Raw genomic sequence first — 19399 nt, forward strand, 5'->3', positions numbered from 1 at the left:
TTTTATCTATATATATAGGAGAGATCAATATATCATGGTTTTCATACCATAGTTTATACCATGCCCCACAACTTCACCTACAAGACGAACTAGAACCTAATTTTTTTTGTGGATATGTCTAACAAACCATGAAGATCACCTCCACAAAATTTCGGCTCATTTGATGGTATTTAACAATGTCAAAATGTCAAAAGATGATTGCAAAATTGAAAAATCTAAGTCGTTAAAAAAAAATCAAAGTTGTCAACAAATTTTAAATAGGTTAGAGGGCGATTTCCAAATGAGTCGAATTTTTATGGAGTATCTATCCATAGTTAATAGATCATATCTACAAAATATTAGCTTTTAACTCATCTTCTAAAGGAGTGTAGTATAAACCATGATATAAAAAACCATGGTAAACATATCCCTTAGCTCCCCTATTTAAAACTCTAAATAAATACCAATCGCACACTATTTAAAACCTTAACAAACTAAAATTTGAAAGAAAAGAAAGTTAATCACATATTGCGGGGGATGTACGTTGAAGAGGAGAGAGTACCTAATTGTAGGAAAGTTGGAAAAGTTTTGAGTACATGATCGATCGTGGGAGAGGTTGTATCCTTATGTAAGATGTATTTTTTGAGCCAAAAGTTGAGCAGTTACATAGTTTTTTTTGTAACTGTTTCTTTGGCAATGGTTTGGAAGGGCATTGGAACCGTCGCAACGGTTCAGAAGCAAAGAGTGTGTATTAAATCCGTTTGAACAAAATTAATTTGTTTAAAAGTCTTTGTCTGTCATTATATAGACAGAGCCACTCCCAAAACATACAAGGCCATATCTCATCCTAACAGTTGAATTAATGACTGATATTGTGTAGATATGATCTCCCCACTATGAATAATATGCCCACAAAATTTCGGCTCATTCAAATATGTCTAATCTAATCAAATATTATTATGAAATCAGAATATTCTGAACCGTTGGATAAACGTTTAAAATTGAACACTAGTTTTCCCAATGTTAAACATATCCAAATAGGATGAAATTTTGTGGGAAGCTATCCATTATGAGAAGATCATATCCACAAAAAATTGGGTCTTAATTCAAAAAATTGGGCCGGAGTGACTCTATCACTCCGGCCCTCCCCCCACACACACACATATATATATATATATGGGGAGGGATAGAGGGATATAGCCACACACATACAAATAAATATATATATATATATATATATATATATATATATATATATATATATATATATATATATTATGTAAAATAGGTCAAAATTGTAAAATGGCATTTGGAATGAAAAATTAAGAATGTTTTTCCTCTTTCCCACAATTTATTTTCGACATATAAATAAATTATATATATATATATATATGTAAAATAGGTCAAAATTGTAAAATGGCATTTGGAATGAAAAATTAAGAATGTTTTTCCTCTTTCCTTAGGCCGTAAGCAATTTATTTATGTTAAAAGAAGAAATCATTTTGACTTACTTTGAAATATGTTGACTAAACGACAAGAAGAAGAAGAAACGGTGAATGGCAGACGAGAAAGAGCAAGACGTAATAGTGATAGAAGACGATGACGATGACGATGACGATGAAGAGAAGTGGTTAAAGGTACTACTCTTCTGTACACCAAATACTTGTAGTTGGAGATGGGGACTTCTCGTTTTCTCTAAGTTTGGCTAACTGCTTTGGTTCCGCTTCCAACATTGTCTCTACTTCTCTCGACTCACATGGTATATACTCCATTGCACTTGTCAACATTACTGTGTTTTTTTTAGTGTTGCCTTTCATTGTATAATCCATAGTTTCGTTGCATCTTATTACAATACTCAACTTCCCAACCAGATACTGTAGTGAAAAAATATAGTAATGGGAAATCCAATTTGGAAAGTTTAAAGAGCCTTGGAGCTACAATTATACATGGGGTTGATGCAACCAAAATGAAACGTCATACTGATCTGGGGATGCGCCAATTTGATCGTATCATCTTCAACTTTCCTCATGCCGGTTTCCATGGAAAGGAAGATCATGTACCTATGATTTTGTAAGTATTCACTTATAGCCTCTCTGCTTCTATCTCCATGTAGTCACCTTCTTTGTATGTTCTGCATTTTACTGGTTTCATACTTATATGAAAGGTGGAATTTTGCCTTGATAGTTTTGGCATTTCATCATTTATATGACGTATATGCCTTGGACATAGTTAAGATTACCTATGTATTGGCATTTAGTTTTGAAACCAAGAATGTCCGCTTGGTTTAACGATGCCTGACTTATTTCATATATTAGTTAGTGGGAGTCCTTGAACATAATTCCTGAATGAGTCATGAATTAGTTGTGCAAAGCTTCCAATGATTCGGAAAGGGTGCGTGCACATGTATGCTGAAAAAATGTATCATACATTGCCCAATATGGTAAAGGGAGGTTCAGTTGTACTCCATGGAGTTAACATGGTGAGTTTTAACAGGAGTCGACGCCGTTTTAGAGAAAAGATGATTCCAAGCACGTTTTACCTGATCCTACAAAAGCATCCAAGGTGCGGCCTAGTCCTATAGTTGTTTATATGTCTTCTAACAAGCATTAATGCTTTGTTGTGAATCATCCATGTGTGGAGAAATTTCCATTTAGCCATTGTTGTTCTCCAGTGTTCTTTTGAATCTTTATAGCATCAAATTGGCCCAAATGGGTTGGATTATTGTGGAAAACTTGGTTTATCGGGGGTTGAGTACAGTATAATTTTTCTCAAGCCAGACTTGGGTGGAATTTGATTCTGTGTCAATGGCTATGGTTTTTGTCTGTAAAGAATTATGTTTCTCAAATTTAATAAGGTAGTGTACAGCTTCAATGTAAAACACCTTTTGTTGATCGGCATATAGTTTTTGCATCTAATTATATTTTACACAGCATTGATCTATTTACATATACTAGAGTAGCTTGTTGTACTTGTGTATAGCATGCCCTCGTGTTTATGATCACATTGGGCGTACTTGGAACAGTATAGGAACATTGATTGATTGAGTGCAAAATATGTCACAATTAAAATTTTGAAATTTAGTTCCACCCCTGTAAGACATATGAATCAGAATTTCCAACTGTTATAGCAAAGCCCCTTTTGTAGCTTGTTAGCTCATCATCTCATTTTACTTTGTTCAGGAAGCATAGGAATCTAGTGCGAGGTTTTTTCAAAAATGCAAGTGGCATGCTAAGGTCCAACGGTGAAGTACATGTCAACCACAAAACAACAGCTCCATTTAACCAATGGAATCTTGAAGAGCTTGCTTCAATACACAAATTGAGGCTGATTGAGCATGTTGAATTTAAGAAGGACGACTACCCAGGTTACAACAATAAGAGAGGGGATTCAGCTAGATGTGATGAACCCTTTCCGTTGGGGGAGTGTGAGACCTTCAAATTTCAATTTGTACATAATCTGAAAAAGAAGATGACCCAAGCATTGAGAGGCATTGGCAGTACTGAACAAACTCAAAAAGTTCCAGAGATTCAGATTCATAATCAGTACCATGGTCTGTCGAACACTGGTAGTTCTCAACCAGTTTCACTACCAAGCATGCACAATCCTAGGACTCTGAGTACACCACCAATTAACCCCGCCACAAATGATTCCCTCTGGATCTTTCATGAGTATTTCAGAAATACCGAGTTAATGTATGGCAGAACTGGTTATGATGTCAGACAAGTTACTCAAGAAACACTTAGAGCTGGGTTTGATAGGTACATGACTGGAGCTCTGAGAAGAGATGTTAATGGTTTCATAATGCTTCTCCGAGATCTTCACCGCCTAAGTACTTCGAGATTGGAATGGCTGCAAAGGTCCCTCATTAGAGAAGAAACCAAGGGGTTACAGCCTTTTTTTCGAGGATAGTTCTGTTACCTCTGTGCATGCATTGACAATGAGAAGATCTGTGTTTTTTTTAGGCCTGAAGTTGTGGCATGTTTCTTTTGGTATTTTATTGTGCAATTACTGTCAGAGTGTGTGCATTAAAGAGTCATGAATTCTGCAATTCTAGCGTGTTTTTCTGGTATTCTAAAATTCATGCAGTAGTCCAACTTTTAAATTAAGTCATCATAGGCAAAGGTACGTTATTATGTTTCTAAGCAAGTAACAAATGTGTTAAACTGCTGCGGACAATGGCTGGCACGTGTTAGCTGAATTATTAGCCACGGTAATAAAAAGTAAAAAAGTAAAAAAAAATAAATGTATTCAGTTTGAGTCGTTGAGACTTGAGAGTTGAAAATGCGGAAGTTAATAAGGTTGTTCATCTTCTCACCTAATTCCAATTTAATGGGCGTCCTTCACTTATAAAAACAACCCCACCTCTCATTTTCTTCTTTCAACTTCCACTGTTCCACTAATGGCAGGTTTTCCTTCACTTCTCAAGCGCATTTACCTCACTTTCTACAATTGGACTGTTTTTCTTGGCTGGTAAACTTGATTTCTTCATTGCCCATGCCTTATTAAAATTCTTTTTTTTTAACGTTTAATTTCGATTCTTGTTATATAATAATAGGTCTCAAGTGTTGTATCTGACTGTGAAGACATTGAGTGAATCTGGGCATGAACATGTTTATAGTGCTGTTCAAAAGCCACTTCTTCTTGCTCAAACTGCAGCTGTTTTAGAGGTATAGAAAAAGAATAATTATGAGTTTTAAATTGTAGTTGATTTTTTGTATTGTTTTGTTTTAGTGATTGTTGTGCATTGTATGTGTGTGTGTTTTTTTTTACAGATCTTTCATGGTCTAATTGGTAAAATATCGAAACTTTATTAGTTTAAGTCTTGCCCATCTTTTGTATTTACTAATTGGGGAAGCTTTATATTTTGTTTTTAAGGTTTGGTGAGATCCCCAATTACGGCAACATTGCCGCAGATTAGTTCGAGGTTGTATGTAACTTGGGGGATATTATGGAGCTTTCCTGAGGTAATGCCATATTACTTGTGAACATTGCAAGGTTAAATAATTGAAGTTTTGTGCTAATGAAGTGAAATGTGTGTTTGCAGACTCAGACAAGTATGCTTGTTAGCTCTCTGGTTATCAGCTGGTCTATAACTGAGGTATGAGTGGAATTGTTTCCCGAGTGCACTTGTCATATCAGTCTTACGTGGTAAAATGTCAAACTTAATGGTGGTGCAAATGAAATGCAATATACAGTTATAGTGCTTATGGTTTTGGTACTTAGTTCAGTGATGATTATAATCGGATAAATGTTCTGAGGTTTTGTGAAAATGATATTCTACTCATAGGGCCCATCTAAAGCATGTTTAATGAATTGATGGTTTATGTAATTATGTCAAGTATGTCAGGTTGCCTTCAATTCTATATAGTGATGGATACATGCTTATTTCTGCAATGTACTTGACTCTAGTTTCCGGTCACCTCATAATTTCAATTTGGTTATGCATCTGAAGTCTATACCAATTCTGATCAGTCTCTACCCCAATTGAAAGACCTACTTTCACATTTAGATTGAGTAAATCTGTATTGTTACTTACTAATTACTAGTAAATTTCTATCTGGACTACTTCCCTATGTTTGAAAAGGAGGATACACCTGTCCTAGTATTAGATTCTATTTGAAAGCATGTTTATATAGAGGTATGCTTCATCAAATTTTCTCTTGCAACCTCAGTCTACCATCATCCTTCACTCGTTTAGGAATTTTAACCAACATGTTCATTTAGATGGATTTTGGGTATTATTTCCATGCTTTGGCACTCAGGAAAACCATACTCATCTACCACTTGTTAGTTTATCACTTGGTTAAGGGACACGACATCAAATTCTCAATGGATGAAGACTTGAGTTGTCACAAGGATGTGCTTGGTTTACCTGAAAGAAAAGAGAAAACTACAACAACAGTCTCTTGGCGTCAATATTTGGGCAATCTCCTAATCATTTTCGTCCATTTAATCCTCTAAAATCCATAAATGGTATTCAAGTCGACTGAAATTTTCCCTTACCACATCAGACACGTCTGTTTTGGTCTTAACTCACTCCTTCAAAACACTCAACCTGCATATTTTCTTCCAATTGGAACTGCTATAGGTTTACACTACAGATGAGCACATCATCAGAGTCGGCTTTCTCGGTGTTTTTTCTAAAAATCTTTGGGATTACTTCAACAATTTCTAAAAAATTATACTCGTTCCTCTCATTTCTATCATTATTAGTCCTACAACACATCGATTTCAATTAAATATCTGTTTTCCTGCAGCATTTATTCTCGCCGTGTTCACAAAAAGTGTTTATAACTTCTGATCTTGTAGATGAAGTGTGAATTCGAGTGTTGATGCACAATTGCTAAATCTATAACTTAATATCCGAATTTCCAATGCATCTAGCTGATCACTAATTATATACTATTTCTATTTGGATTGTTCCCTTATGTCTCAATATGAGGGTATTATATTTCTTAGTCTGTTACATTGAAGATTAAACAACTTGTCAATCTTTTCTTCACGTCATAGTTTAAAGTGGTCTTATAATTGTTTATTTCATTACTTTCTAGAACGCTACCTGTACGCCTGAAGATTTCCTTCACAGTAATTAGGTAGGAAGAAGAACCTTCTGTCTAACATGTATACTTTTATTAAGCTTTTCACTTGTTGTATTGTGACATTTTTATATTCACTAAGAAACAAAACTTTATTGTTTAGATGAGTTAATATCTTGAGTTCCCTGTTTTTTCTTAATATTGTTCAAATTGTCACATGTAGTATACCGTTACAAAGCTCTCACAACATAGATTCAAAACAAGTTAATTAGAATCATTAGTGATAACTGTTCATGCATAAAAGAATGGTCCAAAATTTCAGGGAAATAACATATGATAGTTAATACTAGTTTTGTTCGAAACTTGGATTTGAGTTTTCTCTCTAAATAGTCAATGATATTCCAAAAAATTGACATTTAAGTTCCTTACACAGAGGAATGAAACCCTACAAAAAGATTTGGGAAACCCACACCATAAGTTCTTTACACAGAGGAATGAAACCCTACAAAAAGATTTGGGAAACCCACACCATATGAAGAACGAAAGTTCACATAGTTAGAAGAAATCTTTCACAGTACTAGATTTTACCAATGCATGGTTCTTAAGGCAAATCAACAAACTTATAGCTTTGATACTAGTGTTCAAATTATGTATTTTTTTCTTTTTCGAGTTATAATAAGAAACCGAATGATAAGAACAACAAGATCGAAGTTCTTTGTTGTTATTAGGTTTTTCACATCGTGTTTTGCTTCCGTGTTGTTCCAATGACAATATTATTGGTCAGAGATCATCTACTAGAGTTAATTCTTTAATTTCCAGACTTCAAAATCCAATTTTCATGGTAATTAGAGATTTAATGATAGCAAAGAGAAAAAGAGAGAGAGATTGGTGTAGAATTTTTACATACAAACGAGTATGAGTAATCTCCATTGATTTCATATCTTGTAAATTGAAAGATTTCTATTAGATAACAACCAAATAACTACCAACTAAGTGATTATGTGATCATGAGAGTATCTAATTAGTAATGAGTTAATAATATAATAAAGAATGTGGACAAATTATCTGTCCGGGTCAAAATGTGAGCCACATACTTGGCACTTCTTTCTTTTGGATTTTGATTTCGTGGTTGATAGGTGGGATATTAAGTTGATGAGTATTATTTATAGATATGAATTCTTTAGGTTTAGTTTATTTTAAGTTGATTTGAATGATTTTGTTTTTTTATTATCTTACATATCTAATACAAGTAGAATTGTTAATTATGTTACTTTGCATGCTTGATTAGACCACATAGGACAATATATAATGACCAAATTAGCTTAAAAATGTCTTTTAAGCTCATTCGCGAAGGTTGAGTTATTAACTATATGTGAGCAATGTTTCGTTGGTAAAACATGTCATTGAATTTTACATGTAATAGTGACTTATTTTTTCACTTTATAGTTAATTACCCGCGATATGGTTATTTATATAGGCACTCCACGTTATGAAGCTTTAGATTGTTTGAAGCTATATAGTAGAGACTGAGGCATACAAAGAGAAGAGCACATACTTATCTGATGATCAGTTGAAGGGACTTTGTGGGGAAAAGGGGATATGCAATCAACTTTCTATCCCTTATGCTCCGCATCAAAATGGTGTAATTGAGAAGAAATGTAACAATTTTAATAATGGATAGGTCAAAATGATAATGAGAGGATGGGTTGCACCATCATTGACCTAACCATAGCTAGATGTGTTATATTTCTTCTCTCAGCCACACCATTATTGTTGCCGAATATATGAAATATTGCGTTGTCTGTGTATCTCCTTTTTCTCACATGGTTCTTGAAGTGATTAGAAAAATGCTCTCGTCCTTGGTTGGCCTGAAGAATTCTCACTCTTTTATTTTTCTATCTCAACCACTATCACAGAGCGTTTAAAACAATCCAAAACTTCATAGCAGTGAGATAATGGTATAAGAAATAGTAAGTTGTATGCGTGTATGTGTATCCCCTTTTCTTTGTATGGTTCTTGAACTGGTCAGATAAATATTCTCGTTCCCGGTCAGCTTGAACACTTCTCAAACACTTTTATTTCTTTGTCTCAATTATGTTACAAAGCGTTTGAAACAACCTAAAATTTTGTAATGGTGAGATAACAGATCTCATATCGCGAGCAATTATCTATTAGTGTGAGAAAATAGGAGACGTACCTTTACATTTACATATGCCCACAAACATCTGAATTAGTAGCTAAAGTGGATGACTCACTTAACTGTCTTGCTAAAAGATTTTTTACAAGTTTGACCAGCTAAACTTGACTTACATATAATAAGTAGGATTAACCTTAGTGAATGGGTTTACAAGACATTCTCTGGCCAATCAACTATTTTTTTTTCCTTCTATATGGCATAATCTAGCATGCCAAGTAACAAAATCAATATTTATATTTGTATTAACCCTGTAAGATAATGAAAAAACAAAATCAGGAAATTATCCTGAAGAAAATCATGTCCATAAATAATACCATTCAATTTAATATCCAACAAATTAACTTCAAAATTAAAGAAATATCTAAAAGCATGATGTGCTAAATATGATTGCTCTCTCATTTTGACTATTTTGTCTAGATTCTTGATTAGATTACTCTCTCATGATCTACTTAGATACTCACATGTTTATATGATAACTTACGTAGTATTCATCTTATTGGATTCGTTGTTATGTAGTAGAGATTTTTTTGTTGCAAAAGGTTTGGAATGAATTGGAGATTACATGTACACGTGTATGTGAGAAACCTACACCAACTCTCTTTTTGTCTTTTCTTTTTGCTATCACCTAATCTCTAATCACAATAGGAATTGGGTTTTGACGTGTTGAAACTAAAGGATTACCAACCAAAAAAAAAAAAAAAACTAAAGGATTAACGTTATTAGCAATTTTTTTACCAATATCATTGTCATTTCAACAAACATAGAAGGAAAATTGGTTTGAAAGACTAGTAACAACAAAGAACTTTGACCTTGTTATTCTTATTATTCGGTTTTTCTCCGGGTATGCCTTATAACCTCGTGTTTACAAAATACGTCATGATGGGCTTGGTTTACCTGAAAGAAAAGGGAAAACTACAACAACAGTCTCTTGGCGTCAATATTTGTCCATTTAATCCTATCAAATGCATAAATGGTATTCAAGTCGCCTGAAATTTTCTCTTACCACATCAGCCATGTCTGTTTTTGTCTCATCTCACTTCTTGAAAACACTCAACTTGCACATTTTCTTCCAATTGGAACTATAGGGAACTGCTATAGGTTTATAAAGATGAGCACATCTTTAGAGTCGGCCTTCTTGGTGTTTTTTTTAAAAATCTTTGGGATTACTTCAACAATTTCTAAAAACTTATACTCATTCATCTCATTTCTATCATTATTAGTCCTGCAACACATCGATTTCAATTAAATATGTTTGCCTGCATCATTTATTCTCGCCACGTTCACAAAAAGTGTTTATGACTTGTGATCTTTTAGATGAAGTACGAATTCGAGTGTTGAGGCACAACTGCTAAATCTATATCTTAATATCCGAATTTCCAATGCATCCAGCTGATCACTAATTATATACTAATTCTATTTGGATTGTTCCCTTATGTGTCAATATGAGGGTATTATATTTCTTAGTTAGTCTATTACATCGAAGATTAAACAACTTGCCAATCTTTTCTTCATGTCATAGTTTAAAGAGGTCTTATAATTGTTTATTTCATTACTTTCTAGAATGCTACCTTTATGCCAAAAGATTTCCTTCACAGTAATCAGGTAGGAAATAAGAACTGTCTAGCTAACTTGTATATTTTTATTAAGCTTTTCACTTGTTGTATTGTGGCATTTTTATATTCTCTAAGAAACAGAACTTTATTGTTTAGATGAGTTAATATCCTAAGTTCCCAGTTTTTTCTCATTATTGTTCAAATTGTCACATGTAATATACCGTTACAAAGCTCTCACAACATATATTCAAAACAAGTTAATTAGAATCATTAGTGAGAACTGTTCATGCATAAAGGAATGGTCCAAAATTTTAGGGAAATAACATATGAAAGTTAATACTAGTTTTGTTTGAAACTTGGATTTGAGTTTTCTCCCTAAATAGTCAATGATATTCCAAGAAATTGACATTAAGTTCCTTACACAGAGGAATGAAACCCTACAAAATGATTTGGGAAACCCACACTGTATGAAGAAAGAAAGTTCACATAGTTCGAAGAAATCTTTCACAGTAATAAATTTTATCAATGCATGGTTCTTAAGGCAAATCAACAAACTTATAGCTTTGATACTAGTGTTCAAATTACGTATTTTTTTTCCGAGTTATAATAAGAAACCAAATGATAAGAACAACAAGATTGAAGTTCTTTGTTGTAACTACGCTTTTACATCGTGTTTTGCTTCCGTGTTGTTCCTATGACAATGATATTGGTCGGAGATTATCTACTAGAGGTAATTCCTTAGTTTTCTGATCTCAAAATCCAATTCCTAGGGTAATTAGAGATTTAATGATAACAAAGAGAAAAAGAGAGAGGTTGGTGTAGAATTCTCACATACAAACGAGTATGTGTAACCTCGAGTATGTGTAACCTCCAATTCTTGTAATTGAAAGATCTCTATTAGATAACTACCAACTAAGTTATTATGTGATCATGAGAATATTTAATTAGATAATGAGTGAATAATATAATAAAGAATGTGAACAAATTATCTGTCCGGGTCAAAATGTGACCCATTGATCCACATACTTAGCACTTCTTTCTTTTGAATTTTGATTTTGTGGTTGATAGGTTCAATATTAAGTTGATGGGTATTATTTATAGACATGAATTCTTTAGGTTTAGTTTTTTTAAGTTGATTTGAATGATTTGTTTTTTCATTATCCTACATGTCTAATACAAGTAGACTTGTTAATTTTGTTACTTAGCATGCTCGATCAGGCCACATGGGACAATATAGAATGACCAAATTATCTTGAGAATGTCTTTTTGGCCCACTCACAAAGGTTGATTTACCTATGTGTGAGGAATGTTTCGCTGGTAAAACATGTCACTGAATTTACATATAATGGTAACCCTTATTTTCTCACTTTATAGTTGATTTCTCACGACATGGTTATGTCTATAGGCACTCCCCGTAATGAAGCTTTAGATTGTTCAAAGCTATATAGTAGTAGTAGAGGCCGAGGCATAAAAAGAGAAGAGTTTGAAGACTCTTCGGACTAGTCGAGCACATACTTATTTGATAATCAGTTGAAGGGACTTTGTGAGGAAAAGGGGATATGCAGTCAACTTTCTATCTCTTATACTCCACATCAAAATGGTGTAACTAAGAAGAAATGTAACACTTTTAATATTGGATAGGTCAATGACGTTGCAAAGTACTCCCAATTTCGTTATCGGTCCCCAAAAAGATAATGAGAGGATGGCCTAATCATTGACCTAACCATAGCTAGATGAGTTCCATTTCTTCTCCCAACCACACCATTATTGTTGCCGAATGTAAGAAATAATGCGTTGTCTGTGTATCCCCTTTTCCTCACATGGTTCTTAAAGTGATTAGAAAAATATTAACGTCCCTGGTTAGCTTGAAGAATTCTTCAGGCTAGCCTCACATGGTTAGCCTGAAGAATTCTCACTCTTTTATTTTTCTATCTCAACCTCTAGTACAAAGCGTTTAAAACAACCCAAAGCTTTATAATGGTGAGATAACAGATCTCATATTGCGAGCAATTATCTATTAGTGTGAAGAAATAGGAGACGTGCCTGTACATATGCCCACAAACATCTGAATTAGTTAGCTAAACTGGATGACTTGCTTAACTGTCTTGCTAAAAGAGTTTTTACAAATTTGACCAGCAAAACGTGGTTTACATATAAGTAGGATTAACCTTAGTGACTGGGTTTACAAGACATTCTCTGGCCAATCAGCTATTATTTTTTTCTTCCTTCTATATGGTTTAATCTACCAAATAACAAAATCAATATTTATACTTGTATTAACCTTGTAAGATAATGAAAAAACAAAATCAGGAAATTATCCTGAAGAAAATCACGTCCATAAATATTACCATTCAATTTAATATCCAACTAATTAACCTCAATATTAAAGAAATATCCAAAAACATGATGTGCTAAATATGATTACTCTCTCATTTTGGCATTTTGACTACTTTGTCCACATTCTTGATTAAATTACTCTCTCATGATCTACTTAGAGACTCACATGTTTATATGATAACTTAGTATTCATCTTATTGGATTTGTTGTTATGTGGTAGAGATCTTTTTGTTGCAAAAGGTTTGGAAAGAATTGGAGAGTACATGTACACATACAAGAATTAATACATGATTTGATGTTTGCAAATGAAGAAAAGACAAAACAAATTAATACATGAAAATACAAACTTTGTTAATACAAAGTTTGGATGTTTAGAAATAGGATAGGACAAAACTTATAAAGGGAAGGCTTCACGTGAGATTCAAAGGGGGATATATATTTGTTGGGAGGCTAGAGAAAGGGGAGTCTTTCATTCTTGCATTTTTGATTCCAGTACTTACATTTCATACAGTAGTAGTAGTAGTAGTTTCTTTTATTTTTGAGTTTGTGTATTTGGTACAATAAGTATTCACTTCAATAAAATCTATTTTTCTTCAAGTTAAATTCTTGTTTTTCGTTCATTTCTTGTTACTTATTCATTGTGTATACAGCAAGAACAATCAATTTATCCAAGGACCATGAGCTAAAATCCTTCCAAGAGGAGGGTTAATGATGCTCATGTGAGGATCAGGGCGCATTTTAGTATTCTAGAATCACTACTTAGGAAATAGGTTTTGATTATACATCCGGTCCTAAAATGACTGAGTCTGACCAAGTTTGAAGTGCTGATACTCCAGGACAGTCTCGTGAGAGACCTAGTCAAGTCTCGTGCGAGACCCTATGGTGGCCGTTAGCCCTCAGGTTTGTCCAGCTGGTGTATAATCAAACCAGGAGCTGAAGTGATATTTCAGAAATGGAATGTTAATTCAACTCCTCATGCTAGTCAGGTGAACTCAGAGATGAGTGCTTCTCACTAGGGATCGATACTCGACGCCGTTTCGGGTTTGTCTATGAACTCGAGACGGATTAGAATTGTAGTGATATGGTATTTCTAACTATTGAAACTGACTTTGCATGATTATTATTAACGTTTTTCCTGTATCTCTCTATTTAGTTTACGTAGAAATCAATCGTCATAATTTTACGTTACTTGCATTCCAAGTTTTAATTAAGCATCAAACTAAAATCCTACTCGCTAATCCCTTAAGGTTGTAAATCCAGTTGTGAACCTTGCCTAGTCCTAAGGTATGAACGATCTCTTATTCGACCTATGCTACCAAGAGTGTTGCTATACTGACACATTTATCTGACACAGTGATGTATCATCGTGCTACACGTCTTGTATACTCGTGCTACACGTCATGTATCATCGTGATATATGTTATGTATCATTGTGTAAGAGGGTGATACATGACAGGTATCATTCGCCACGTCACTGTGTCGGGTGAATGTATCAATTTTCTGTGTCAGTGTAGAATTATTGATGCTACCAACCCACGTGAGTAAGGTAACTTGACTAATCGGACATTTATAGACTTTAGACTTTGGACTGCGGACTTCAAACAGACAAAACCCTGAAATTACCGTTTATCAGGGACCATCCCACAGACTGGAACTGTCGGGTAATCTTTCTCGAGTTTGTCGGGTAAAGTCATTTTTTTAGTAGTGACTCCCAATCTCCTAACTTTAAACAAATCTAGGATGAACCTAAACTTCTTACAAATCTTTGAGTATATTTTTTACAATCTACAACTTCAGAAGGCGAAAGGTGGGGAGAGAACGAAAGGTTTGTTTAATTGTTTCCATAGTTAATACCCCATTAATTCCTAATCCACGTTAGATTTAATTACTTCATTAATTCTTTTCCACGTGTCTTGAGTCTTGACTCTCGATTTATACCCCTGAAATCGAATCTCAGCCGCGAGTCAGGAAACCGAGCTGTTTTGTTAAGTTGATGTATGTGAGAAACCTACACCAACTCTCTCTTTTTCTCTTCTATTATTTTTTTGATTGGCAAGCCTATTTTAAATGAGATCAGTAACTCTTTGATACTGGCGGGGTTCGAGCCCTAGACCTCTGGTATAATCACTCAAAGGTTTTTCTCTTTTCTTTTTGCTATCACTTAATCTCTAATCATCAGGAATTGGATTTTGATATGTGGAAATTAAAAGATTAACTTTAGTAGCAGATCTTCGACTGATATCATTGTCATTTCAACAAACATAGAAGAAAATCGGTTTGAAAGACTAGTAACATGAAAGAACTTTGACCTTGTTATTTTTATTGTTCGGTTTTTCTCCGCATAAGGTATGCCTTATAGGGCAGGGAATCGGGTCGGGTAGACCCGAATCCGACCTGACCCGATTACCGAATACATCGGGTTCAGGTGCATTTTCCTAAACCTAATAAATAACTTACTAAACTTAATTAAATCCTTATTTTCGTCCATATTATTTATTCTAATTTTATATTGCTATATTGACTTTGAAAACACACTCTGATTAATAGAACTTCTTAAGTAACTTTTCCATAAACTAAAATCCTCATTTCCAAGCATCTAAAAGCTCCAATTATGTTCTGCATTTGCATCAACTAAGAAACAAAACTTTATTGTTTAGATGAGTTAATATCTTGAGTTCCCTGTTTTTTCTAAATATTGTTCAAATTGTTACAAAGCTCTCACAACATAGAATCAAAATAAGTTAATTAGAATCATTAGTGAAATTGTTCACAACATAGATTCAAAATAAGTTAATTAGAATCATTAGTGAGAATTGTTCATGCATAAAGGAATGTTCCAAAATTTTTTAGGGAAATAACATATGGTAATTAATACTAGTTTTGTTCGTATGAAAAATAAACTTGGATTTGAGTTTTCTCAAGTAATCCTAAATAGTAGACTATAACTTTCAACCGATAATTATTCCAAGAAATTGACATTAAGTTCCTTACCGCGACATTGATCCATGAAATGAAACCCTACAAAAAGATTTGGGAAGGGGTCAAACACTTGGATTTGAGTTTTAGCTAAGTGAGATAATGGTATAAGAAATAGTACAAAAAGATTTGTATGCATGTATGTGTAATTGAGATTTTCCTTATATGGTTCTTGAACTGGTCAGATAAATATTCTCGTTCCTGGTCAGCCTAAAGACTTCTCAAACACTTCTATTTCTTTGTCTCAATTATATTACAAAGCGTTTGAAACAACCCAAAACTTTATAATGGTGAGATAACAGATCTCATATCGCGAGCAATTATCTATTAGTGTGAGAAAATAGGAGACGTACCTTTACATATGCCCACAAACATCTGAATTAATTAGCTATAGCGGCTGACTCGCTTAACTTTCTTGTTAAAAGATTTTTTACAAGCTTGACCAACTAAACGTGGCTTACATATAAGTAGATTAACCTTATTGACTGGTCAATCATTTATTTTTTCCCCTTCTATATGGTCTAATCTAGCATGTCAAGTAACGAAATCAATATTTATACTTGTGTTAACCCTGTAAGATAATGAAAAAACAAAATCAGAAAATTATTCTAAAGAAAATCATGTCCATAAATAATACCATACAATTTAATATCCAACTAATTAATCTCAAAATTAAAGGAATATCCAAAAAAATGATGTGCTAAATATGATTACTCTCTCATTTTGACTACTTCGTACACATTATTGATTAGATTACCCTCTCATGATCTACTTAGATACTCACATGTTTATATGATAACTTACTTAGTATTCATCTTATTGGATTTGTTGTTATGTAGTAGAGATATTTTTGTTGCAAAAGGTTTGGAATAAATTGGAGATTACATGTACACATGTATGTGATAAACCTACACCAACTCTCTTTTTCTCTTTTCTCTTTGCTATCACCTAATCTCTAATCACCATGAGAATTGGGTTTTGACGTGTAGTAGCAGATCTTCGACCAATATCATTTTCATTTCAACAAACATAGAAGGAAAATCGGTTTGAAAGACTAGTAATAACAAAGAACTTTGACCTTGTTATTCTTATGATCTGGTTTTTCTCCGCATAAGGTATGCCTTATAAGTTATAACGTATGTATTTTGAGCAATAGGATTTGATGATGGTTTTCCTTGCATGCATCTAAAACCACATAATAAGTTCAAAACTAAGAATAATCTCCAAGACTTATTAGAAAGCTTATTTTGTGAAAGACATCTCCTATAGTGATGGTCATTGCCTTGTTATGCGCTTCCTTCAGTTATGTTCCAGGAATTGGTGTTCTTTGTCGGAATACCTTTCATTATGTTCCAATTCCCAGGGAGAAAAAGCACGAACAACTTATTTCTATAATTCATGAAAATGTGAAACTCTATGTGTTTAATCAGCCACAATCTGTTCTAGCCATTTCATTCTTAGATAAATATGTACAGGAATGCTTGCAAGCAACACAATTAAGAGTTACAAAAATGCCACCCCACTGAAATATCTTTTTGTCTTGGGGTTCCAACAATTTCCTTGATATTTTAAATCCCAAGAAGAAAGTGTTTGTGAGGTGGTATGTATGCAACTCACAAATTGCTTGCTGCAACATTCATCTATTTAATAATTTATCTTTTTAGTTGTGTGTGTGTGTGTGTGTGTTGGGGGGGGGGGGGGAGGTTCTGGAAAATATTCTTGCTCAAAAAATCCACACTATATTTTGTCTAATATATATGCTGCGACTTGTGACTATTGCCATAATTTTTCAATTTCTAGCTGTTTCTTTGTTGACCAAATAATTATCTTGGGCATATGCTGAACATTCTGGCATTGCTTGCAATCACAGATTATACGGTATTCATTCTTTGGCATGAAAGAAGCATTTGGTTCTGCACCTTCATGGCTCTTGTGGCTCAGGTATATTTTTCATTGTTTCATATTCGTATGGAATTGAGTCTTTTGTACTACTGTACAACATTAAAGTGATCTCTGCAGGTATAGCACCTTCTTGTTATTATACCCTTCTGGCATCACCAGTGAAGTTGGTTTGATATACTCTGCCACTCCTTCCATCATGGTAAATCTACTGGTTCCTTTATTGTTTATTGTCATCATTGATCTCATTACTGTTGCATTATGGCATTGTCTATGGTATGTGTCCATTGCATTTTTTTGTTGCCTATGCCTACATGGTAAATCTACTGGTTCCTTTATTGTTTATTGTCATCATTGATCTCATTACTGTTGCATTATGGCATTGTCTATGGTATGTGTCCATTGCATTTTTTTGTTGCCTATGCCTACATGGGTCGAAAAAATGAGTCCATACGTTAGGTTCTTGTAATTTGTAGGGAAAAACAAAAAGCTTGTATTCCATGTCTCTGCTGGATGTTCCGTGACTTGTAAAAGTTCTCTCTCAAATTTATGCCTCGTAACATCCTGTTCAGGCTTGTCTGTTGATGATAATTGTACAAGGGTACTTTTTATAGAAAGATTAGAAGGTAAGAGCTTTTGGTCTTACAAAAATGGACACTTTTACTTGCCATCAGAATAGCAATTTGTGCTGTTATTGCTTTGGAAATCAGCTGTTTGCTATTTGTATATTCTCTTTACTTTTGACATGTTCATTGGTGGAAAGCAACTAATTGTGTCAGGTTATGAGCGACGTTTATACATTTGTTTTATTCTAAAGTGTTAAACTCCAAAACTTGATTATTTGGATGATGATAAATACCAAAGTCGGGGAAGCATCCTTTGAGCCTTTACATTGTTGAGGGGTTGAACTGTAGAAGTCTCTAGATCTAGTATCTGTCAGACATAGAGAAGGACGTAGTTGTTCCCATCCTACTCCGTATATGTGTAATTGACTGGTCGCTTTATTTTACTTGGCACAAGCTGGCAGTACCTCATCTGTTTCTTATGTTTTGCAGAAATCTGACATGTATTGCATAAGGATGCCAAACAAATGGAATTTTTCCTTTGATTACTTTTATGCCGCAATTATCGCTCTTGGGATCTATGTTCCAGGCATGTAACTTAGTTTCCCTTGTTCAAATTATATTTCTGAACCTCTGCTAATTAGCATGAAATCTGTAGTGCGCCGACTTTTTCCTTGACTTCTTATCCTGCCTTATTGCAGGCAGTCCACACATGTACCAGTATATGCTTGGACAGAGGAAAAAAGCTCTATCCAAGTCTAAGAAAGAGTGAAACAAAACCTTTAGTGTGTTGTATTGTCTCCTGTTTTCTATCGGATCTGTATTTTCTTCTGTTCTGCCCATATTATTGCCCATTGAGGCTTACTCAATCTGTCGTAGTCACGGCTTTTGCAATAATTATTGCGCTTCTTTTCTTGGTTTGCCTCCCGCTTTTATGGTGATTGTGCACATCTGTAGCTGGTGAATTGATTTGCCTCCCGCGTTTATGGTGATTGTGCAGAAACTAGACCCAGTGGCCAAGTTTATATTGCTCCATGTGTTTCCAAAGGAAGCAGTTTGAACAAGTGTCCAACCAAACTTCATAGGAAATATGCTCTATGAGCTTTGGGAAGAAAGAAACTTCCAATGTTTTAAGTCACGTACAATGAAAGAGCAATTTTAAACCGATTCTGAGGATCTGTACAAAAGCCATGCACAAACCTTGGGAAGGAAAGGTTAACTGAGGTACATGGATGCTCTGAGCACATGGATGTGGTTTAGAAGAATCATCTACCGCAAGAGATTGCATGCGTGATCAGACGAAAATCTAGAAAAATCATGGTTGGAGACAACATGTGAATGAAGAAGCTTCTTTCTTGA

The 19399-nt window shown here is 34.2% G+C and overlaps 2 protein-coding genes across 3 annotated transcripts; both read left to right on the forward strand.

Annotated features, from left to right (window-relative positions):
- The first annotated feature begins 1458 nt into the window (after positions 1-1458).
- Positions 1459-4064, forward strand: LOC147492697 (heavy metal-associated isoprenylated plant protein 41-like). 2 transcript variants are annotated; one of them, XM_086568806.1, is made up of 3 exons: positions 1459-1738; positions 1851-2049; positions 3159-4064. In XM_086568806.1, exons 2-3 carry the CDS (start codon positions 1946-1948, stop codon positions 3886-3888), a joined length of 834 nt encoding a protein of 277 aa, XP_086424932.1. In that variant the 5' UTR covers positions 1459-1738; positions 1851-1945; the 3' UTR covers positions 3889-4064. The 2 variants fall into 2 exon arrangements, with proteins under 2 accessions (XP_086424932.1, XP_086424931.1); XM_086568805.1 differs by lacking the exons at positions 1459-1738; positions 1851-2049 and adding an exon at positions 2187-2541.
- A 160-nt stretch (positions 4065-4224) lies between these two features.
- PAS2 (Protein-tyrosine phosphatase-like, PTPLA) lies at positions 4225-18954 on the forward strand. Its single transcript, XM_086568807.1, has 9 exons — positions 4225-4449; positions 4535-4646; positions 4752-4770; positions 4855-4943; positions 5024-5077; positions 17449-17519; positions 17598-17679; positions 18533-18633; positions 18746-18954. Exons 1-9 carry the CDS (start codon positions 4379-4381, stop codon positions 18810-18812), a joined length of 666 nt encoding a protein of 221 aa, XP_086424933.1. The 5' UTR covers positions 4225-4378; the 3' UTR covers positions 18813-18954.
- The last annotated feature ends 445 nt before the right edge of the window (positions 18955-19399 follow it).

Source organism: Coptis chinensis, chromosome 6, assembly GCF_015680905.1.
Source record: "Coptis chinensis isolate HL-2020 chromosome 6, ASM1568090v1, whole genome shotgun sequence".
NCBI lineage: Eukaryota > Viridiplantae > Streptophyta > Magnoliopsida > Ranunculales > Ranunculaceae > Coptis > Coptis chinensis.

Coding starts and splice junctions, on each gene's coding strand:
- LOC147492697 (XM_086568805.1), top strand. CDS start 2,357: ATGATTCGGAAAGGGTGCGTGCACATGTATGCTGAAAAAATGTATCAT. Junction 2,542..3,158: donor ATCCTACAAAAGCATCCAAG/GTGCGGCCTAGT, acceptor TACTTTGTTCAG/GAAGCATAGGAATCTAGTGC.
- PAS2 (XM_086568807.1), top strand. CDS start 4,379: ATGGCAGGTTTTCCTTCACTTCTCAAGCGCATTTACCTCACTTTCTAC. Junction 4,450..4,534: donor TGGACTGTTTTTCTTGGCTG/GTAAACTTGATT, acceptor ATATAATAATAG/GTCTCAAGTGTTGTATCTGA. Junction 18,634..18,745: donor GGGATCTATGTTCCAGGCAT/GTAACTTAGTTT, acceptor TATTGCAGGCAG/TCCACACATGTACCAGTATA.